Source organism: Micropterus dolomieu, linkage group LG07, assembly GCF_021292245.1.
Source record: "Micropterus dolomieu isolate WLL.071019.BEF.003 ecotype Adirondacks linkage group LG07, ASM2129224v1, whole genome shotgun sequence".
NCBI lineage: Eukaryota > Metazoa > Chordata > Actinopteri > Centrarchiformes > Centrarchidae > Micropterus > Micropterus dolomieu.
In genome coordinates, this window is record NC_060156.1 from 26,914,366 (window position 1) to 26,939,230 (window position 24,865).

The following is a 24,865-nucleotide window of genomic DNA, read 5'->3' on the forward strand; positions in this document are numbered from 1 at the left end:
TTGTGTGTGCGTGTGAGATGTATATGTGTGTGTATGCTGTGCTGACCTGTGTGTCTTATTTCAGAAAGAGTCCCCCAACACCTCCAGGCAGTCCCCTGCCAATGGCCACTCCAGCATTAACAGTTCTATCTTGGTAAGGACCCCCCCCCCCCCCCCCCCCCTCAGAAAAACCCCACCATCAGACCCGCGACACATTTCTTTCTCCTTCCCCCCCCTTTCCGGTGCGTCTCATTTTTCACGTTGATGTCATAGTATTTTCACATGTCTTTCCGTCAGCTGATCCGTTTGTCCGTGTAGATGTGTGTATTACTGTTTAGTTCTGAGTTCTTTGATAGTAGCAGCAGTACAATTAGCAGTAGGCGGGTGGTGCACTAAACCTCCTGAGTCGGCCCCGCGTCATTCTCCCCGTTCATCTGTTTGAGCCAAAGGCCCCCCGTGTCCGATATCTCAGTTAACAAATTGGTGTGCCTCATAAAGCCTGCTGCGTGCTGTGCCTCATCACTGACACAACACACTAGGCCTCCTGTGGTCACGACGGTACAGGGGACACACTCCAGGCTCCCGCTGTGCATCACACTAAACCTAATCAGGCTCTGCAGCTCCTGTGTTTCTCCGCCAAGGCTCCAGACAGACACTGTGCTGACGCTGCAGCTTTGCTTGCTCTGTGCTTGCTTGGTTGTTTGCTCCACAGCTAGATCTGCTTTTAACTGATGAGAATTATTACTCTCTTCTTTCTGCCACTTTCCTCTCTCATCTTTTATTTTCTTTTTCTTTTCTTTTTTTTTTTTTTGCAAGAGCCACATTGCAGATGAATGTTCATGCATGGTTTAATATTTCTCTAAAGGATATCTGAATGCTTTTTTGTATCTTGCTTAACTGTGTCTTTCTGTCATCAATGGTTTACTTCCACAGGACCTGCCATCCACCATTCAGCCCAAGGGTCGACAGGTGAATAAAAGCCACTTACTCCCTCACCTGTACTCACTAGCTCCTTACACAGTGCTTGCATCCCTCCCCTTTTATACACAAGTGTGTGTCTCAGTTTCTCCCTAACCCTCTTTTCTGCTTCACAAAACTCATTGACTCAATTTGGATTAATTTACTAGATAGTTGCTTTGTTTAGACCGGCTGCTGACAGGCTGTTCAGACTCTCTGACGACCTCTTTTTAAACTATTCCAGAAGAAATAAGGATTTTCAAAATAGGCTACAGCTGTTCAGCTTCCAGCAGACCAAAGAGGGGAGCAGACATAATGCATCTGGTTTCAAATTAAACTTTGTTTCGAGGGTGTTTTGGAAGATTAGATTTCATTGATTTAGAGAACATAATGCTTTTTCTTTCAAGTACAAGAGGAAAACCATCTCACTGCAAATGCATCAGTCTGTCTGTCTATATCAAATTGGTAAAGGAAGCCAGAGATTCACACACAACACACATCGTCGTGATCCTCCTCTCCTCTTCTGTACTCTTTAACACCCACACCTGCCCTCCACGGACAATACTGAGAGCAGAACAGTGGTCAGTTGGTGTTGGACATCTACAGAGTGGATCTAAGATGTCCAGCGCCGCTTCTGCAGTTCATTATTTGGTTGTAGAGGTCTTCATGAGTCCAATATTTTGGACCCCATATGAAAGAGACCCATTTAAAAACCTTCCAAAACTCACGTGCAGTAAGAGACCTGATTTGTTAGGGACCCGAGTGAAGTCAGAACCAGACGGTGAGAGAACACCAACAGACGGCAGTAGTATGACGCTCCACCAATTAAAGTTCTCACACTGTCTCACCACTTCTTGCTGCAGTATGACGTGCCATGTGATCGGAGTTGACAAGACATCCACTATGATCAGATTGCAACTACTAGCTATTTTCCCAATTGATTAATCTGTCAGTTATTTTGCCAGTCCGTTGATCTATCAAACATCAGAAAATAGTGAAGGTGAATCTTCAAATTGATTGTGTTGTCTGGCCAAAGAGTCATTTAATTTAGAATGATATAAAACGGAGACAAAGAATAAATAATAATAAAATAATAAAAAGAATTATTTGATTATCAAAATAGGTGATTCTCAAAGATTTTCTGACTCAGCGTATTGTTTCAGCCCCATACTCGGGTTAGATATACTGACACGCTGCAAAAGAACGGGACCCTAGTTTAACTGAATATGATTTGGATGCAGCGAGATTTCCCGGGTCAGGTCTTTGTTACTGGACTGGACTTATGAAGACCTGTACTTGCTTTTTCTTACAGTGACCACTGTTGTGTCCTCACAGTGTAGCACTTCACCACCTGCACTTAAACTGTATGTATGGTAATAATGGCACAGGCATTGTTGAACCCCGCAGAGTCTAGAGATCACCCCTAACCACTGATCCCCAGTCAGATATGAACTCATGCCCTTTGCAGTAACATTTGTGTGCAAGGACAGAACCTGTTAGAACAGTGTTACGGGCAACCTCAAGCTAACAATCTTCCATAACTGTCATCTCATCCCTCTTTACGTGCAACTTCCCGACACATACATGATTATCAATTTACTCCGAGATCATCCGACCTTACCCGCCCAAAATCACACAAGCTCACTCTTTTAATGTTGTGATAGCAAGTCCCAGAAAAGTAGCATCAAAAGATCTTGTGATTGTACCAGCAGAGGGCAGTAGAGTCCGTGACAGACCATCTTACGCCACAAGCCTGGCAGCCTCAGTGCTGCAGAGCTGATCTCAGTACCACTGAATTGTCTCCACATGACAACATGTTGATAGAAAGTAAATGTTTAAAGTTTTAGCAGGGTGAGCCTTCATGTCCAGTCTCACCATCATCACCCCCCCCCCAACCCTTTTCCCCTCCACCAACCTTGGCCACCTTACTGCTGTTTAGACCTTGCATAGCCGTTTTGCTGCATGATGTGTGTGATGCTTTCAAATCCTAGATGTATCTAGATGTATCCAGACCTCCAATCAAGGACAAAATGTCTGTGAAGGTAAGAGACAGCCTCTCCCATCCCATTTTACACTAAATGTCCCCAACACTTCCAGCAGCTTTCACATTTTGTAAAACCGCAACAGACAGCTGTGTGGTTTAAAACCGGTGTGAAGCAGAATGTTGTTTTGAACTAATGGACACATAAACAATGCCTGTGCCGTAATTACCAGAGTGTTGAGAGGCTCATTAATAGCCCAGCAGTGTCTGGGTTTATCTCACCGGAGAAAGCTCTTCCTTGGAAACCAGTTTCCAACCTGGCAACCAAAAACACCCCCATGCTCTCACATCCCCTGAGAGTCCACTGCTCATTACGTCAGCCGGTCTTGATAGGCAAAAGGAAGTTCACCATCTGGCAACTCTTATTTTCCTGCCTGTCAAATTACTCTTCCTTTCTCTGCACCGCTCCCAATACTCGCATCACTCACTTCTTTCAGTTGACACACCAATTCCTAATTTGGAAACACCACCACCCCGACCCATCCCATCAGTTAGCTCACTCGTCTAACCACTGAGCTTCTCGCCACAGATCTACGTGAGGGCTCAGTTTGAATATGACCCCTCCAAAGACGAACTCATCCCCTGCAAGGAGGCCGGCATCCGCTTCCGGGTGGGCGACATCATCCAGATCATCTCCAAGGATGACCACAACTGGTGGCAGGGCAAGCTGGAGAACACAAAAAATGGCACGGCAGGCCTCATCCCGTCGCCAGAGCTGCAGGAGTGGTGAGAGGGGAAAACACACACTCGCAGGGAGATTACGGCAAAAACATGAGGTCGCAGACAAACGCATCTACAATCTGTCAGCTCAATATTACATTCTGTCTGTGTGTTTGTGGAAGGCGAGTGGCGTGCATAGCCATGGAGAAGACCAAGCAGGAGCAGCAGGCCAGCTGCACCTGGTTTGGCAAGAAGAAGAAGCAGTACAAAGACAAGTATCTGGCAAAGCACAACGCAGGTACACCAAGCATACACATTCACAATCAACCGCATGTGCACACAAAACGACATGCTGCACACATTTCAGTGCTGGCCGTCACTCCCTGCATGCATGCCATGTTTACACGAGTGTGTGTGAGTGCTTGTAGCATGTGTGTCCGTCCATCCGTCTGTTTGTGCAGGTGTAACTTGTATGTAACAGGATCCCGTAGCATTCGTCTCCAGTAGCAGAGCCACGGCCGGGAAGCTGCCGTTGAAGCAGAAATCTTATATGAGCACAGGGGCGATTTGGAGATTTAGGGAACTGTAGGCAGCTCATTGATACGGACACCAGGTTTGAGCCAGCAAATCTCTGCATCGTTGGTCAGCGTCAGACTTTAGTCCTGAGACAGAGGAGGGGTTGTGTTTGCTGTTGGAGTTTAATAGGTTTTGTAGAGGTGCAATAAGCTGTGGCTTCAGCCTTCACCTTTTTGGTCTGTAGAAACGTTTTTATGTTGTGTTCCTTCTTTTTTTTGAAAGATGGGACATAAAACAACATCTACCTGTAAGAGTAGATATGAGAAGGACCACAAATAATGATTACTTAGTCAATTACTCAGTTAGTCTTTGGGTCTGCTGTACATAATGTCAGCAAATAAAATGTCTTGTTTTGTCAACCAACAGTCCTAAAAAACAAAGATATTCAGTTTACAGTCAAGACCAAGAAAACCCGGAAATATTTGCATTTGAGAAGCTGACAAAAATTATTTTTTTGCATTAAAAAATGAATAAATTATCAATATTGATCATCAAAAGAGTTGTTGACAGTTTTTTGGTCAATTGACTGATCAATTTAAATTGACTAATCATTTCACCTACAGTGTGAGCAGTGAAACAGTTTCAGTTAGAGGTGAAAGGTATAGATAACATTTTTGTGTAACAGAAACACAAATATATATATAGTATGTTATTTTTTCATTCTTTAATCTATCTTAGAATGACGATACTACTTCTATTAAAGAAAGTTAAGCGATTTATCTCGGGACCCCATAGGGGATCCAGACCCCAGTTTGAGAACCACAGGAAAAACATATCGGAGTGAGGAGCAGTGCAGAAGGTGCAGGGTGGAGATGAATTGTGAATCACTGAGGCTTTGGGGTGTCCAGTGTCTGTAGCTCGAGTACCCAGAGCAATGCACCTTCCATGCGGTATGAGCACCAAGCAGCAGGGGTGTACCATCGCATGTTTGACCCCTCACGTGTACTTGGCAGCACACATTGTGTCTATATATGGAGCCAATAAAAATCTATACATTACCCTCCGTCTCCATGAGCACACTGAGCAGGTGCAGAGATTTAAGGCCACACTAAGTTTGCTATCTGTGCAGTAGATGGCTTCAGCCGGCAGCTGTGAACCGGCTGCAGTGGCTGTATCACATTCCCGGTGACCCCCTTTGTTTTAACAGGAAACTGAAGTCTCGTTCAAGGACTGTTCTCACTCTGAAATCCCGTGAGAGGAGAGTTGTTGCAGGGAGACACCGGTCGAACCGAGGGAGAGGAGTTTGTTGTGTACAAGACTTTATTTCCTAACGTTACTCCAACACAACAAATTCCTCTCTCTAACTCAGACTCTCGTTTCCACCGTCATCTTCCTGCAACAACTTGCCTTTCACGAGATTTCAGAGCGTGATTTGGCCTTCAGCGAGACTTTATTGTTAAAAACAAAGGGTGTCACTGGGAGTCCCTTGTAGAGATCCTTTCTATGATGTTGTCAGACACCTGGTTTAACAGTTTGAGCCTGTCTGTGACAAAAAGAAGCACTTTTTATGGACGCCATTTTGAAAGGCACAGTCTCCCTGAAGGCATACTTTGCAGCCGGTTCAGCTGCCGGCTGAAGCATCAACTGCACGGATTTGAAACTCCTTGTACCTACTAGTCATTTCAACACCAACATATGTGGAAATAGGGCCCAGGTGTAAAAATACAGTGCGATCTGTGCAGGAAGTTTTTCTCATAACATTATTGGAGAACGGTTTGGCATCTGATGCGACAGAAGAGGTTGAAGGACACTGTGTCTGTCAGTGTGCATTCATGTTTGTGTGTTACAGTATGTGTGAGTGTGTATGCATCTGAATATCCAGTTGATAAGCATGTCTGTCAAACTACAAACATGTACCGACACATCTGTCAATGTCCATTTAAAAAGATTTGCTATAATATTCTATAGCATGCAATGTTATCGTTATGTAGTCAGAAAAGCATGAAAGCATGAAATCCAGAGTCTGTATTTAAGATGAATCAAGACTATGATTTCACCGTTTTGCATTTATTGACACCAGATTCATAAATGAGTGCACAGACTGTTCATGTTTAACTCTTTATTCCCATGTTCACATTCAGTGTCCAGTAGTACTAACAAGGGTTGAATGCTGATATTTCTTGCAAATTCTGATCAAAATCGATTCCTTTATAGCTGCGGACACCCAAGAGTTTTTGCCTGTTGTTGCTTGTGTGCGCCTGTGTGTTCACGTAGAGAAAACTATTCTCCTCACCTCAAACGCCACCACAAACTGTCAGAGCCAAGCAAGTCCAACCTTTAAAAATGGCAGCTTACAGTACAGCTGTGTGGTGAAAAGTGTGAACGAAGCAGAAACTCAGCAGGTGGTTGGACAAGACTTAACCAGACGTGCCGCTGAACAAACCTCCCACGTCTCAAACCACTGAGATAACATGCAGGTTTAGCGATTTCAAAATAGTTTCACACACGAGGTTCAACATTGTTATGAAACTATCCTGCAAGTTTTGTAACCTTTGGACAAACACTTTGAGTTTTGGCCATTTGTAGCGCCCCCTAGTCATCAATTTGAATGCAACTTTCTAGGCTGTGAGCTTTGTAATGAGTGGCCCAACGGTTATTGAAATGTGTCTGTTTATGTGCTGGGCCACACCCATTTAAGTTCATGAGAGATCACCAAGCTTTCTGCAACTTTTGTTCTGCCTGATTCAATGATTAGCCACTGAAAATTTGGTGGCAATCAGAGCTACGTTGTCTTTTTGTAACACATTGAGCTGGACTTGTGTGACAAATGTCAAGCCTTTTAGAAAATTGCATTTTTGAGCCTTAATTACAGCGCCACCATCAAGCCCCTATTTCTGTGGAAGCATTTGCACATCATTTCCAGTTATTTCCCAAAGTTTTGTGTTTCTTGCACATACCAGCTCAGGGGAATTTGAGCAGAAGCAGACAACAAGCATTGTCGATGTATAGCGCGATTTGTGCTATACCACACCCCACTGGTGGTCGTTTTGAATTAAACTTTCAGGATACGTTCCATGATGAGGACATATCCTGCAGATTTTGTGATGATTGGAGAATCATCTAAGACTGGTTTATAGTGTAATTTGTGTAATGCCACGCCTGTATCTTTGCATTTGTAGCGCCGCAGTTTGAACCCTAATTTGAAAATTATAGTAAAACACAATTTTATGATCAATTATCTGCTTTTTAAAATCAAAATTCATTGTTGGCAAGAAATCCCGGGTTTCCCAGAAAACGAGTGATATATTCCTGGAAAATAATCACTTTAAAACCTTCCCCCCTCACCGCTCCCTGCTCCGCCGTGCTGCATGTTGTTACCATCAGCAGAACCTCTGCAGGGTCCGCACCACATGTCACACGGCGCCATATTTCTAGTTGGTGTGAATATTCCCTTCAACAGCAACAACAACAGTGTATTGTGTATTTCCATCTCCACTGTGGGCTCTGTGTGGCGCCGCACAGCTGCCCAGCTGTTGTATCTTGCTGTTTGTGTGTTTGTGTGTTTTGTAATTCTGCTGTTGTAACCGAACCATCTTATGATCCCTCCTGTTCATCTCTCTCGCTTTCTCCTACCGAACGGCCTCTCTGCATGTAAGTAACAACCAGTGACAGCAACCAACTCCTCTCTCTCTCTCTTACTATTTTACTCTCTCTCTTCTATTTATTTTATTAACCCTGTAGATGAACTCCGCTGTCACTGCCAGCGTTTCGGTTTTGTTTCTGTTGAGTTGGTCAGAAAAACAACAGAAGGCTGACACAAAATTGAAACCGTAGTAGTTTAGTTTGTGTGTTTCAGACATTGTGTGTGCTGTGATGTTCATCCAAACCCATTTTGAATTTCTAAATTTGGTCAAGTGTGCTCATCAGCAGACCCAGACAGTAATGTAAGTCTGATGTTAACGAACATACTCGGTCGATCTTCCTTTCACCTTAGCAATTGTTCCGTATGAGCAGCTGCTGGTCTGCAGCCGCCTGTTGCACAAGAGAACCCAGTGACTTGTGGGTATTCTATTTCGCTTGTCAGCGGCCTCAGGTGGTGACTTCATGGAGTCTCATGTTGCAGAGGCTGAGAACACATTGTACAGGGAACAGCTCTGCTCGAACATGTGATATGCTCTGCACAACAAGACAACCTGTAATTTCCCTCATTTATTCTGCTCTGTGTTTTTCCACACAGAAATGTTTGGAAGGTTTAACCCACCATTAACTCTAATGACTGTTTTTATAGAAGAAATACTCTACTTTCCTGTTACTAAAGTTGGGATAAAAGATAAATCTGTGCACTGTTGCATAAAGCTTTTAGAACATACATTACCTTATGATTTATTCAGAAGAAATAGTTTAACAAATTAAACTTAAATCATGGAAATCATGGAAATATCTAAATTGATAAGAAGAATTAAATCAAATAAATAACAAAAATATCTTGATAATCACTAACAAAATATCTGGTTCCAGTTTTCTATTGTGAAGATTTTATGCTTTTCTTTGTCATATTGACAGTAAACTGAATAGTTTTAGGTGTTAGATTAAAGAAAAAGAAAATTGTTATGATTTTTCACTATTCTGACATTTTCTAAAAATAATTATTTGATTATTTGATAATGGATAATAACTGTAAACGTGTCCATCATCAAAGCCCAAGCTGGGATATTCAAATTGCTTGTTTAGTCTGGAAACAGCTAGAAACTCCGTGATTTTAAATTCAGAGGAGACGAAGAGAAGAAAATATTCACATTTGAGAAGCTGTGATGGGCAGGTTTTTAGCTTTATTCCACAAAGAAACAAAAAATGACCTGTCAGGTGACTAATCAATTAATTTATTCAGCTGATTTTCTTTTGACCTATTCATCCAACAAGACTTTTTTTCTTCCAGTTAGACTTCTTGTTCTCTTTTTCACAAAATAGTTCTTGTTACCACCACACAGTAAAGACATAAGCAGCAGTGTCATCAATACTTTTCCTGCAGTCCTGCCAGACTTGACGCAGAAAGTGGAGTTATTTCTTGTGGCACCCTTTATGCAACCAGGCACAGATGATTAACCTAACAGAAGCCATTATACTGTCATTAAATACTCGTTTTCTAGCACTGTCTTCTGAGTTTGATCAGCACATGATCCCTTCTCTCGCTGGATGAATCACTGCTTGGCCAGATTTATTTAATATCAGAGCACAGAGGTTATTTTAAAAGGAGTCATCACTTCACAGATCACCTCAGCTCCCCCCTGTTGTCTTTTCCACTCACTGATTTTACTTTAGGCTCGTTGATTTTTTTTATTCTGCTTTTGTTTTGACTAGTGACCCAACTTCCTCTTCACCACAGATCACCAGATGTGTTTAAGACTCTTTAGTCCACCTTGTCCCCACCCTCCACTCTGTAGAGCCCTCTAACTGCTGTTTGTCCCAGCATCCTCTCACCCTTTCTCCCTCTCTGTCACTTCCAGTGTTCGACCAACTAGATCTGGTCACATACGAAGAGGTTGTGAAGCTTCCTGCTTTCAAGAGGAAAACACTAGTTTTGTTAGGTAAGTTCTGCAACAAGTGTAGCAGCAACACATGTGGGATACGTCTGCCACCATAAGTGACTTCACCAGCTAACTGTGTGTGTCTTTCCCAGGTGCCCATGGAGTGGGAAGAAGACACATCAAGAACACACTCATAACCAAACACCCCGACAGATTCGCCTACCCCATCCCACGTAAGATAAATCATCCAGGTCCTCTACAGAAATGTACTTAATGGGTAACTTAGGTATTTTTGTGTCTATGACTAATTGGGACAGCGTCTTTTATGCACGCTGCAGTTGACAGCAGTGAAACAGGGCTGCAATGTAGTCCTTGCGCCCCGTCAAAGTGCGTCCACTAAAGTTCTTGTTTTGCCACTGACAGGCTCAGATTGTTATTGTAAGTATCTGACAATCATCCATACAGAGAGAGACATATTTTTAGTAGAATAACCAGAAACAGTCGCTGTATCATTCATCAAAATCACCAGACTCCATTGATAAAAACAGTGATTTTACCTCACAGAACACTGGAGTTGCTAGTGTCCTGCTGCCATGGTCGGTTAGTTGGTTTATCTTATTGTGTGACTTTGGAGATTTGAAGTGTTAAAAACACCAAAGTCAGATAATCTCACAAACTAACTGATGGAGGCAACGACAGACAACACATTTTTTGTCAAGGAAGCTTTGTGACAATGATGAAAGTTATTTAGTGCCTTTTTCTGATTAAACAAAAAGGGTCTCTCTCTGCAGGGAGCCTTTACATAATGCTAGCAGACACTTGTAATAACAATCTGAGCCTTCAGTGGATGCACTTGAATAAGGTCTAGGTTGCAAAATACAGAAATTACCCTTTAACATCACCATACATGTTAGGAAATGTAAATGCTCTCTGTATCTCCTGCTGTCCCACAGACACAACCAGAACTCCAAAGAAGGACGAGGAGAACGGGAAGAACTACTACTTTGTTTCCCACGATCAGATGATGCTGGACATCAGCAACAATGAGTACCTGGAGTACGGCAGCCACGAGGACGCCATGTACGGGACGCGGCTGGAGACCATCCGAAAGATCCACCAACAGGGACTCATAGCTATACTGGACGTTGAACCTCAGGTTTGTGTAGGTGTGAGTGTGCATGCATGCATACATATATGGACACTGACCTCTAACACCTGTGCTCCATCAGGCCCTGAAGGTCCTCCGGACAGCAGAGTTTGCCCCCTACGTCGTCTTTATTGCTGCACCAACTATCACACCAGGCATCAATGAGGTAGGAAAACACCAAACACACACACACACACACACACACACACACACACACACACACACACTCACTAAAGATAATACCATTTTAAGGATAATGCTGATGTCTCTTCTTCCTCTGAGCCATAGAGCTCCATTGTTGTCCAGAAACTATTAAACACATCAGTGAGCCTCACTGCTACACTGGGTGACATGTTCCTTCATCACCATGAACACACACACACTAGTTTATTCGGCCTGCTGCCCCAGATATTCACCAGAGCACCACATGTGGATTATCTGCACTAGAAAATAGCTGTTAAAAAAACTACCAGCTGTTAAGGAAACAAAATGGGCTTGGAGTTGAGTGCCACTGCAACGTAGGGAAGTCAGACAGCACTGAGAGACGGACTGACCAGCTTTATCCATTAACATTCAAATACCAAACTAAATATCTGTTCTAATACTGTCATAACATCGAAAAAATGGTGGTAAAAAAACCTGAATAATGAATTAACATCACATCACCTGGTTACTTTGAGTTAGAGATGTAATATATTTGTAAGTGATATGCAGAGAAATAATAGAATATTGTGAAAAATACAAATTGCTTGTTTTAAATTATTCAGTTTACTTTCACATACTTTCCGTGACAAAGAACGGCAGTAAATCCTCACATTAAACAAGCTGAAACCAGGGAATAGGTGGAAAAGCTGGAAAGACTCACTTGCAGATAGACTCATTGTTTTACCTGTAATCTGCATTAGGGCCGGTTTATACTTCTGTGTCAAATCTATGCTGTAGGTACGCCGTAGCCTAGAGGGGAAAAAAACTCCAGCCCTAACCCAAGCCAAGACAAAGATCACTTTAAGCTCTCTGTGACGCGCGCTCTCTCATCCAATGTCTCCCCGATGAGTTGCATGATCAACTGTCGCATGTATGCTAATGCACACGCACCTGTGTATTCCGTAGGCTGTGTATAATATTTATAATATAATCAATAGAACAGTTTTTCATACAGTAGCCAATGAATGCTCTGCACGTATATGAGCAGAGTAAATGAGCCTGAACCTTGATCTATAATTGTCCCAAGCCTTGCCCGAATCAGGTAACTCAGGTCAGGACCCAGCGGGCTTGCAGACCTCGAGCATAGCTGCGTACCTAGCCTGACGTGCACCTCCCCAAAAATGTAACTAAACGGTGCAGCAACGCAGACCACAAGGAATGTGATTGGTCGGCTTGGTAGCATCACAATTCCTCCAAGCCCCCCGGAAGTGTTCCATGGTTTGAAGCCAATTCTACTAATGGCCAAACCAGACATTTTCCCATAGACTTCCCACTAGACACTGTTGAAAGAAGCGACTGTAAAATGGTGGATACATTTTTTTTTTTCTGATCACAACCCCAGTGACACAAGTCATTTCACCATCAGAAATTGATCCAGTCGGTCTGATAACATTTGGAAAGTCTAGCATAGCTGCACGATTATCATTTTACCCCTAGGGCTGAATGGTTTTGAAAAGATATGTAGTTGGTATTATTTTAACTGATATTTCATTTGCCATATGATTAGTAATACTAGGGAGAATGATCATTTTGACATCATTATTCTCATTTTCATGGTGTGATTTTTGCAGGGATCTGTACCAAACATGTTTTCTTAGGTCTTTAGAATATGGCATGTTGGCCAGGACATCACTGCAGCACCACAATATTTAATGTGGTTTTTGACCCACATCACCTTTAACAAATATTGCACCTCCTACAAGGTGCAGTAGCGATAGAATTTCAATTAAGGGTTCAGACCTATTTTACCTCCATTCAAGTTAGTGGAAGGCTAAACCACACAAGTATAAACGGCGTGGCTACTGCGGAGACTCGACGCAGAAGTTTAAATTGGCCTTTACACATTTAATCCATTTAATGTGACACATCTTAAACTCTGACGAGAATAATCAGCTGTCATAATCAACACATAATCAACCTGACCAGTGATACTTTCCCTCTTTTATTATCAACCCAAATTCATCTCTAAATCTGCCTGTTCAGTTTGTGAAGTGCTACCATCTCCCAGCATGCACTTGGACCTTGGACTCTCCTTCTATCAGCTCTTCACTCGTGTGTTTGCCTCTCTCATTCCTCTCTGCACTCGTTTATCTTTGCATGCTGCATGCATTTCTTTCTTTGGCGCTCCCCTCAGATGCCCAGGTGGTGTCGAACGCTGCCAGTAAGTAAAAACCTGATGGGATCATAGCGTTATTTTTAATTATGTATGTGTGTAATCCTCGCCAAATGCTTGCTTGTATGGTCCTAGTGGTTAGTGTAGTTCTCCATTCACTTCCTCCTCTGCTGAGTAAAGGCCCTTACACACTGCACAGTAACAGTCATCCTGCAGGTTGAAAGTTGTTGTACTATATCCGTCTTGTTTTTTCACCTTGTTCTTAAATAAGCTACACTGGCTCAGGTATTCTGCATTGTTTCATTATGCGTTCCTGTTGGTTGGTTTGCAGACATGGGTCACAGGGTTGGGAGCGCAATGGACTCGATCATCAGTGGGTTTGTTTTTGTCCAATCAAATCTAAACTGCAATTTAAAAACAAAGAAGGCTTACAAGCTGGAACCAGAGGGCAGTGTTTCCCCTGCATTCATTTATATGTGGCAACCTGCAACAGTATCAACACTGAGTACGACATATAGATTTTGTTTAGTATTTAAAATGGCTAAAAAATCTATCTGCCTCTCAATTCAATTCATTAAGCTTTATTGGCCTGGATATTTAGGTAAACATTGTTGCCATAGCAGAAAGTTAGTTTAAATATGTCTCCAAGGGACAATTATTAATATAATAATATCAGTCATTTTATACAAACAACCCCATGATGTATTTTCACCTGGTTGTAAATTTTGTTGCAATTATTTGACATTTCTCTCAGTAAGTAGGAGGGTTTCTGTGTGTTGGATTTAGATTTGAGATTTTTGAATATATTTGTGGAAAGTTAGGGAAATTTATTTAGGACATGACGTAAGAAAGTGTAGCTCTGCCTCTAGCTGTCCTCTGCCCCTCTCTCTTTAATCTCACCATGTTTCGCTCTCGTCTTGGATAGCTCAATCACACAGTATGTAGGGGCCTATAGAGTTTCCCTTTCAGTCCTGTATGTGCTCTCACCTCCATCACTGCCTTCATCAGTGTCTAACACCCTTTGTTCCTCATCCTCCTCCTCCTCCTCCAGGACGAGTCTCTCCAGCGGCTGCAGAAGGAGTCGGAGATCCTGCAGAAGACCTACGCCCACTACTTCGACCAGACCATCATCAACAATGAGATCGATGAGACCATCAGACACCTGGAGGAGGCCATCGATCTAGTGTGCACCACCAGTCAGTGGGTTCCCGTGTCCTGGGTCTACTGACCTCCTCCCCTCCTCCCAGCAACAGCACCTCGGCCAAACTCCCATCATTCCCTCTACAAAGCAAAAGAATAAATTTAAAAAAACAATTAACAAAAACTGACGGGAAACCTCTCTCCACACTGCACTTGATCGAAGAAAAAAAGAAACTCAGCGTACTGTGACCACAGCATTCAACCGAAATCCTCCTGAACGCTGCACAAACTACCTGCAGCGGGGCAATTAACGGACTCCTGCCCCTTCAAGATGACCTAGTCATAGTGTTGTACAAAAACAGAGTAAACAAAAAGTGAATATTGTCATGTCTGTACTAGCTAGGAGGCGACATTTCTGTAGATGTTTGTTTTAAAGAGACAGTACTGCGTCCCGTCCTGCCATGTTGGAGCACCGCTAGCAGTCCACATCCCCACCACCACCAACAAAAACAACCCTCCATCACCTTGTAGTCGTGTTGGGTGTTGTAGTACCAAAACCATCTGCAGAGAGACACTGTCAGTGGGTATTCTGTCTATCAGCAGACGGACGTAAAAGCACACAAACACACTGCAATGTCTTCTCATCGGTAGATCACAGCGCCAGCCCTCATTATTTATTCATTCCTGTTATTTTCTAACCTTCATCCTCTCATGACTCCATCCTATTGTTCGGTACAGTATCACTATATGCACCTTTCTACCTACCGACCTACCAACCAGGTACTGTCTCTTCTAAATAAATCCATAAATGTTTTAGATTTGAATGAGGTTATCATGCATGTGGACATTTGCAAGCTTCCATGCTGTCAGTCAGTCAGTGTTCCCCCGTGTCCCTCTGTGAACCTCCGAGAAAGACAAGACGACAAAAAATAAAAATGTTTGGACTCCAAGTGAAGCAAGAAGGGGGGGGGAGGCAGGAAAAATAAACAGCGACGGAGCCGGACGTTGACTTGACACCTATGCACATCCTTTGCATTTCGGGTGACATTTCTAAACCACACAGATTTATAAATTTCAAAAAAAAAATATCAACCATGTAGTGAGATGTGTTTGTAAAAAAAAAAATCTAATAAAAGTTGATTTGTTTCTCTTTTTGATTTGTCATACACAGAAAAAAAGAATTCACCTAATTCCTCATTTGCCATTTCAGAAATGTGATGTCCAAGAAGTATTAGTGTTTCAATCCAGTTTAAAAATCAAATGAGGTGAAATGCTGATTTTTATTCTGAAACTGTGTTTACTTGTCTGCAATGGAAGTGTACAATTCTGCAAAGGGGACTACTTTGCGAGGGAAGAGGAGGCAGTGTGTGCATCTGAATGACCATGTATATGACAATGACAGACTGACATACAACTGCCCCTTGTGTAAATGACTCTGCAATGATAAGGGTTCTTCAGTATGAACAATTTTTTTAAATATATTCCTTTTATGTGTTGGAAAAATTAACCTTGGAGTGGCTCTTCTTTTATTTCCTTTTCTGTGACTTTGGTGATTTTGTGTGTTTGATTTGTTGTGTGACTTTTTTATTTGTGTTATTGTATGACTTTGGGTTTAAAGGGTTAGAAAAAAATAAACCAACTTCAAACAATAACACAAACAAACTTAACCGATCGAGGTAGCGGTAGACAAAAGAGTTAAAATTACTTGCATGACAAGAGCAATATAGTGTTTCTGGTTAAAGGGGCCATGTGTAGTTTTCAGTGGCTTCTAGCGGTAAGGTTTCAGACTACAGCCACTATGTTTCCAAGCGTGTGCTCCAGTGCATGCTCAAACCCATGAGCAAGCACTCGGCATTGGCCAAAATAGGTGGCATCACACAACATGCTGGAAGCTCAATGAATAACAAATGAGACTTGCCACATTTCAGTATAACAGTTGGGCTGTATGGAACGTTACTTTGAATTACAGCAATTGAGACAGAAATGAAGAAGATGTTTACCCGAGTGTCAGTAAAACGACAATAAATCTCAACAATAACTCTAAATTGAAGGTTACGAAGCAAACAATGCCTGATCGATGCAAACATTAACTGGCTGCTCGTTGCTGTTTTTGCTTAAATCATTAAAAGTAAACAGATTAGTTCATTTTCTTCCAATGGACCTATCGTTTTAGCCCCAAAGCATGAAGACCTTTCCCAGGTAAAAGTGAGCCAGTTTTCTGATTTAACAAAGATAAAGATAACGTATCAAGGCCGCTAATCTTGCTTCGTGCAACAGGTGTATCCCAGGGGGTTAGGAAAGTAAGAAATACCACAATAATCTCAAATTTTGCAAAATAAACTGGACCAGCAGCGAGGGCATGGAGGGACATGGTGAAAAGAAAACGGCAACAAACAAACAAACACGAGGTCAACTACAGTAAACTAAAGCTAGTTCACATGAAAATATCAGAATAATCTGTGAAGCAACATGACTCAATTCTGCAGCTCCGTCCTCTGAAATTTGAATATTTGCGGCTTTTTCATATTTTTTTTATGACGGCTTATTGAATATCTTTGGAGTTTTTGGACTGTTGGTGAAACAAAAAGCGGTCACTTTGGACAAGTTTCTGACATTTTACAGATCAAGTTATTGAATCGAGAAATTAATCTGCAAAATAAATCAATAATGAAAACAAAGGCAGCCTTAAAACTGACTTTCAGATGGATTTAAAAACTGAGGTTAAGCACAGAGATCCAGTCCTGAAGCCTTACATGTTTCAGGTGAACGTGCACTCAGCTGACCTCTCAGTCAGTTAAGTGCTGCATTTTGTGATTTCAATCAATTCAAGTGAGTGATTAGAACGACGGGCAGCCTGTGTTTTACTGTTGTGTAATCTCACAGCATTAACATCTGAAAAAAAAAGAGGCACCGTCGACTAAGGACAGCTTTTCATCCAGTATACAATAAAAATGGATTTGTCAGCTTACGTTAAACTAATGTAGCTTTTACTGTCAGAAGATTTGCAATATCACCTGAATGAGACCTTACTTAAAATATTTGAAAAATCAAAAGGTGCATTCAGGTAGTTTATACTTTTTGGCATGTTTTATCTGAGGAGTAGTGCTTTAGTTAGACCCTACACTGAAACACTGAAACATCTAAAGTCAACATGAAAAGGCCTGAATAATTGAATATAATGATAAAGTCTTTTAAAGGATCATTTTGTTTTTTGGGGCAACTGCGTCCGTCAAAATGACGTCCACAAAAAGGTGTCTGACAACATCATGGAAAGGATCCCAAGAGTGAAGTCTTGCTCAAGGACAGTTCTCGCTCTGAAATCTCGTGAGAGGTGAGTTTTTGCAGGAAGACAAACACGGAAACGAAGGAGAAGAGTTTGTTGTGTTGGAGTAACTTTAGGAAATAAAGTCTTGCTATCAGCTCCTCTAGTTACAAAACAATCTCCACTACCTCGTTTCCACCGGAAAATCACAGTGGCAGCGATTGAAGAAGTATTCAGATGTTTGCAAAAGTAGGAATACCACAGTATAAAATTACTCTGTTACAAGTAAAAGTTAAAATGCCAGAATAAAAATATGCTAATATATCAAAAGTACAAATTATGCAGAATAGCCCATTTCAGAATAATCTATATTATATTATTGGTTATAATAACCAGTTGTTGCAGCTGGTAAAGGTGGTGCTCATTTTAATTACAGCTGGATGTATGATTTTGTATTAATAATCTAAATATGCAATGAAACTAGAAAATAAAGCTGTCAAATACATGTATTGGAGTACAAAGTACAATGTTTGTAGAAAGTAGCATAAAATGGAAATAGTTCAGTAAAGTACCTAAAAAGTATACAGTACTGGAGTAAATGTACTTACACTCCACTACCTGACATTGGAGGATCAATTACAGTATATGAAAAGACCAAACCAAATCTTATCAGGTTAGATGTTTGTGCTCTACACACAGACCTGTGCGATCAAAATATGTTAACCAATAGGGAATACATTTTTTGTTACATTTATCAGAATTTAAGTATTATCAGAAACAAAAATCAGGTTTATTGCCAAATACAAGAAATGTGCCTTGGCATTTTGGAGCATAACAATAAACATTGTACAACAAAATAAAAACAAATCCTGCAAAAGTAAAGAATAATACTTAATACTACATTTATTATTAAAAAAATATTTAAAACATGTTTTTAGCTGCACAGTATTAAGTTCGATTTTGTTTTGTTTTTGGCTGTGGCAAATCAGGTCACAGAATCTGATGGGTCACACAATTTAATCTTAACACTCGTCTGTGCAGGCTCGCTGGATGAAAAGCCAGATGGGTGTCAGAAGATGAGTACAGCACCAAACGTTGGTTTAGCAACCTGGCCCCAACTTTGTCTATGATTGGCTAACCCTAACCCTATCCTTAAACAATTCCAACCAACAGAGGCAGAGTTGTCGGAACTCCGGGAGGAAAATAAATAAATAAATCTGCCTTATTGTCAATGGCCTCAAACCTCAGTTAGAAATGAAGCACATGCTTTTAATGTGAAGACAGGGTCCGGATGTAGTCCTGTGCACGCAGACAGTCCTTTTAGGCAAGTCATGCCACTCGGCCCCCATCTTGGCAACGCCTCCGGCCAGCTATTTCAACCTAACAAGACCAGGCTCCTATATGAATGGATGGGGCACTTATACAGGTCACCGGGACATAAAAACTACATGAATAGAATCAGAATCTGATAAAAATCGCTGAAAAACTTTCACAACTTTGCCCCAAAATAAGGTTTAAAAAGCGCATGCGTCACCACTTCCACGCATGCGCAGTAGAAGTAAAACAGACCCTTACATCAGTGGAACCACACGATTGGCTGAAATATGTTTCCTGCTTGGCTGTTTAAAGCAGACGATTGGCCTTCTAGCGGGAGGGGCAGGATAACCGCCATCTTACCCGTTACGTGCTTTCCTCATAGAGTTGTATTGAGAATGTGATTGAGCAGTGTGTCTCCTCTAAAATGTCTCTGGTGCAGAGCCTCTCTCCGACTACAGTAACAAAAACACAGTTAACGACATACAGTCCACTAACACCACAAAACAACCGGCACCCAGCACAACACAGACCCCACGTATGAGAAAAACAACAATAAAGTTTTATGCCCTGAAGCCCATCAGACCAAACAGATTCAGATGATGTCAGTGAAAACAGTGAACATCAGAAAGGCTGGAGTCACGAGAGTGTCACGTTAGCTCGGCAGCTAATGCCAAACAGTTGCTAACCTTATGGCTTTCCACATTACTTCACCAGCTAACGCAACCCATGTTACTATCTCATGTACCAGCGGTATTACGTCAAAGTGTTGATTTAGCCTGCAATAAAGAATTTTAACGGTACAAAGCAAATGTGGAGCGATTTGTTTACTAGCCTATTAGTGATGTAAGGCATGAGCAGCCAGCTGCTTTAGCACGGATCTACCGCTGTTTGCTTCAAAACGTTCAATTTAGATTTATTGTGGTTTTACCGATACTCAGGTAAACGGCTTCTTCAGCTCTCAGTCGCAGTAACTAACGTGACCCTCATAATATACAATACTGCAGCAAAACGGCAACAACAACACAGAGGAAGAGCCATCCCAGACCGTTGTCATTTCATGATGAGTTCAACTGAGCACGCGTGCAAAGACACACCTGGTCTTAAAACCGCACCGCTAGTGGCCGCTGAACGCTACATAGTTAACTTGTCAATGTACTGTTTGGCTAACAAGGTTCAAAAATAATTTTTGAATTTTCACCTGACATTAACGATGCAGTTACCGGTGACCAAGTCATAGAGTTACATACAGAGTCCTGTGGTCACAACAACTTCAGTGTCCAGACAAACAAACATTTTAACAGCTAGCTAACAGGCTAGTAAGCTAAAGCTAGTCAGTTAGAAATAAGCATATCAGAGCATTTTACATCCAGGAAACAAACAGAAACAGAAAGATGTATACTAACATATTTGAAGATGAATGTTGTTCAAATTTTCTTCTTCACGGAGGTAAAGTGTTCAATATCTAGGTCAAACAATTTCCACCCTGTGTTTTTCACCAGAACTAAGTTCCCTCAACTCTCCACTGTAGATAAATAGTCTTTTTTTTTTTACCAGGGTAAGTTAGCTGAAATGATTAGCGACATTGCTAAGCTAACTTTTTATACTTCGTCCGGTGAGAGAACAATAATAAAATCAGACACAGGCTACAGTAAAGAGAACACATATATACACTCTATAAATATAGACAGATTGAGACAGTGCAATGAGTAAATTATCATTACCATTATTATTATTATTATGTACATGTCGGAGATGGATGAGATATACAGGTACACAGGTGCGATAGAGTAGGGTGCAAAGGATGTTGGAATAAATAAGTATTATGTGCCGGTGTATGTACTTGAGGTAGGTGGATTTGGTATATAGTATATACAATATGAACAGTATGAACAGCTCTGAAATAGAGAATGATGAGTAAATAATAAGTGGAACCAGTAAAGTGGCTGATTAGAGACAGAGTTACTGGGTTATTGCACAGGAATTGTTCCTGACACCGTGAGTCAGAAGTCAGCTGTTCATCACAGTGATGGCTTGTGGGAAGAAACTGTTCCTGAGTCTGTTGGTTTTGGCGTACAGTGCTCTGTAGCGCCTACCAGAGGGGAGAAGCTGGAACAGGTTGTGTCTGGGGTGAGATGGATCTGCAGTGATGTTTCCTGCCCGTTTCCTGACTCTGGAAATGTTCTGAATGGAGGGCAGGCTAGCACCGATGATTTTTTCTTCACACCTGACTGTCCGTTATAGTCTGCCCCTGTCCTTTTTGCTGGCAGATCCAAACCAGACAGTAATGGAGGTGCAGAGAACAGACTGAATGATGGCTGTGTAGAAGTGGATCAGCAGCTCCTTAGTCAGGTTGAGCTTCCTGAGCTGGCGCAGGAAGTATATCCTCTGCTGGGCCTTCTTGATGATGGAGTCATTGTTGGGCTCCCACTTTAGGTCCTGGGATATAGTGGATCCCAGAAACCTGAAGTATTCCACAGCAGACACAGCAGCAGGCTGTTTAGAATGGTGATGGGGGGCAGAGTGGGGGGGGTTCCTCCTGAAGTCCACGGTCATCTGCACAGTTTTGAGCATGTTAAGCTGCAGGTTGTTCTGACCGCACCAGAGAGTCAGCTGATCAACCTCCCGTCTATAGGCTGACTCGTCACCGTCCCGGACAAGCCCGATGACCGTTGTGTCGTCAGTGAACTTCAGGAGTTTGACAGATGGGTCTCCTGAGGTGCAGTCGTTGGTGTAGAGAAAGAAGAGCAGGGGGAAGAGCACACACCCCTGGGGGGAACCAGTGCTAATAGTCCTGGTGCTGGATGTGATGTTCCCCACCTGCTGACTCCTGTCAGTCAGTCAAGTTTGTGATCCACTGACAGGTGGAGGCTGGCACATTGAGCTGGCTAAGTTTCATGCTGACGATGTCCGGGATGATGGTGTTGAACACCGAGCTGAAGTCCATGAACAGGATCCTTGCATATTACCCTAGAGAGTCGAGGTGTTGCAGTCCCAAGTTGACAGCATCATCCACTGACCTGTTAGCCCTGTAGGCAAACTGCAGGGGCTCCAGCAAGAGGCCTGTAATGTCCTTCAGGTGGGCCAACACCAGTGTTTCAAAGGACTTCATGACTACAGATGTCAGGGCGACAGGCCTGTAGTCATTTAATCCAGAGATGGAGGGTTTTTTGGGGACCGGGATGATTGTGGAGGGTTTGAAGCAGGAGGGAACTTCACACAGCTCCAGTGATCTGTTGAAGATCTGTGTAAAGATGGGGGCCAGCTGGTCTGCACAGATTTTCAGGCAGGATTGTGACACATCGTCAGGTCCAAGAGCTTTCCTGAACTTCTACCTCTGGAAGAGCTGGCAGGTGAGGGGTTGGAGGGGGGGATGACAGCATGGCAGTCGGGGAAGGTGACTGTTTGAAGTTGGAGTTGGAGTGGGGGAGAGGTGTGACTGTGGGCTTCTCAAACCTACAGTAAAAACCATTCAGCTCGCCAGCCAGTTGTTGAGTACCAGCAGTGTTGGGGGATGGTCTCCTGTAGCTATTGAGTGTCAACAGGCCTCTCTACACTGACGCAGGATCTCTGGCTGTGAAGCTGTTCTCTAGTTTTCAGCGTAGCTCCTCTTTGCTGCTTTGATCTCTTTAGTCAGAGTGTTCCTGGCCTGATTGTACAGGACTCTGTTCCCACTTCTGCAGGCCTCCTCCTTGGTCTGACAAAGCTGCCTGTGTTTCGCTGTGAACCAGGGTCTGCACACAGATGTCCTCACAAAAAACTGATGTAAGATGTCACAGTGTCAGTTCGTCCATGTCAGTGGCTGCAGCTTCAAAAACAATCCAGTCAGTGCAGTCAAAGCAGGCCTGTAACTCCAGCTTTGACTCGTTGTTCCATCTTTTCACAGACTTTACAACAGGTTTAGCAGATTTCATTCGCTGCTTGTAAGTCGGGATAAGATGAACCAGACAGTGATCAGAGAGTCCTAAGGCTGCACGGGGGACAGAGCGAAAGGCGTCCTTTAATGTAGTGTAGCAGTGAACCAGTATGGTAGTGTCCCTGGTGGGACACTTAATATGCTGTCTGTACTTTGGGAGTTCATGGCTGAGGGTTTTTTTTAATCTTTTTTGTTTTTTATTTATTATTTATTTCCACAATATCACACATTGCAATTAATGCTACATCAGAAGCAGTTGTTGGGGGCAGCATATTACAGAAGTAACAAGTTACAAAATATATTACTTTTTTTTTTCAGCAGCCAAGAACTATAACATATTTCCCACACTAAATATAGTAATATGATTGACATCACAATTCAAGTCACTCGAGTTACAAGCAAATAAGATGCAGCATGTCAACTGGTGCTGGATACATTCGCGGGAACTTATAGCCAGTGTCAACACAAGTCACTAGAGAATGGGGAGAAAGAAATCTTTGGCTACACACCAGCTCGATGGCATCACTACCATTTCAGTCCATATCTTGCCAAGGGTGAGAAGCAATTAAAAGTAATTACTCAGTTACTCATCTACATTTTAGAAGCAGTATAAATTATGTAGTACAAAACACATCACTATTCAAGGCTGCAGCTACTACTATAGTACACCACAGTTCAAAATAGCCTGCCCAACCACTGATCAGGAATAACAAGTGTATTCTATTGTGAAAAATGGACTCTTATGAATGGAGCTTATGAATAGGGGTCCATCCCACCACCAAAACCACCCCATCCACCTGACAAGGATTGTATGAGCGGTCCAACTTTAGATACCGGGAATAACCATTCTTTAGATAGTGGGTATTTAGAATCCAGCTACCTTGAACAGACAAGATTGCCTGGTTTAACCCTCAGCCGCAGATCACTCGGGTTTATATCTCTCCAGTAGTTGTTGCTTTAGATACTTTTTAAATATAGATAATGAGACGGATTGTTTTAAATTAGTATCCTGCTCATTCCATAATTTTGGGCCACTGTAACATACACTGAACCTAGCACTAGTTAGGGTCCTACATTTGCCTCTTAAGAGCAACTTATGTCTAGTGTCGTGTGCGTGAGAAGGTGTATATATTGGAATGAGCTCACTCAACCTGATTTTAAGGGGTAATATCAAGAGTTTTTCAGTATGTTAGGTATTATTCCAAATAATGTTACAATAAGTCAAGTGAGGCTCAAACAATGTCCTATACAGGGACAGGAGTGGGAGCACATGTCTCACTTTAAAGAACAAACCCACAATTTAACATTAATATGTTCCTTAAAGTTTATAAATTGATCTATATATATTCCAAGACATTTAATTGCATCTACTCTTTGAATAGCTCTTCCGTCTATGTTTAATTTAATGTCACAATCACTGTACATATGGATACTGGAGCGAAAAACAATATAAAAAGTTTTACTAATATTTAGGGATAGTTTGTTGCATTTAAACCAAGTATCTATTTCTGCTAGTCTGTCATTTAAGAGTTTTTCAAGATGATTCAAGTGTTTGTGGGAAACAAACAGATTTGTATAATCAGCAAAGAGTATTACATCACAGGAGCAATGTACAAAATCATTAATGTAAAAGAATGAATAATAGTGGCCCAAAAATAGATCCCCGTGGAACCCCAAGTACTATACAGTGGGGGAAATAAGTATTTGACCCCTTGCTGATTTTGCAGGTTTGCCCACTTACAAAGAATGCAACGATCTATAATTTTAATCATATGTACATTCTAACAGTGAAAGACAGAATCCCAAAGAAAATTCCAGAAAATCACATCATATGAATTTATAAAAATTGATAACCATCTGATGAGGAAAAACAAGTATTTGACCCCCTGGACAAACAGCATGTTAATATTTTGTAGAAAAGCCATTATTGGCCAGCACAGATGTCAAACGGTTTTTATAGTTGGTGACAAGGTTTGTGCACATTTCGGCAGGGATGTTGGCCCACTCCTCCCTGCAGACAGCCTCCAAATCATTCAGGTTCCGAGGTTGTCGCCTGGCAACTCGAATTTTAAGCTCCCTCCACAGATTTTC

The 24,865-nt window shown here is 42.0% G+C and overlaps 1 protein-coding gene across 7 annotated transcripts in view; it reads left to right on the forward strand.

Annotated features, from left to right (window-relative positions):
• caska (calcium/calmodulin-dependent serine protein kinase a) overlaps positions 1 to 15,789 on the forward strand; it is a 59,691-nt gene extending 43,902 nt beyond the window's left edge. For 2 of the 7 annotated variants that reach the window (XM_046053406.1, XM_046053407.1), the window contains 10 exons: positions 65 to 133; positions 913 to 948; positions 2,928 to 2,978; positions 3,507 to 3,703; positions 3,820 to 3,935; positions 9,658 to 9,738; positions 9,831 to 9,911; positions 10,632 to 10,834; positions 10,908 to 10,991; positions 14,194 to 15,789. In XM_046053406.1, coding sequence (XP_045909362.1) covers positions 65 to 133; positions 913 to 948; positions 2,928 to 2,978; positions 3,507 to 3,703; positions 3,820 to 3,935; positions 9,658 to 9,738; positions 9,831 to 9,911; positions 10,632 to 10,834; positions 10,908 to 10,991; positions 14,194 to 14,370 — 1,095 coding nt within the window. In that variant the 3' untranslated portion in view covers positions 14,371 to 15,789. The remainder of the gene's footprint in view (positions 1 to 64; positions 134 to 912; positions 949 to 2,927; positions 2,979 to 3,506; positions 3,704 to 3,819; positions 3,936 to 9,657; positions 9,739 to 9,830; positions 9,912 to 10,631; positions 10,835 to 10,907; positions 10,992 to 14,193) is intronic. The other 5 variants (XM_046053408.1, XM_046053410.1, XM_046053411.1 and 2 more) reach the window with 3 other exon arrangements.
• The last annotated feature ends 9,076 nt before the right edge of the window (positions 15,790 to 24,865 follow it).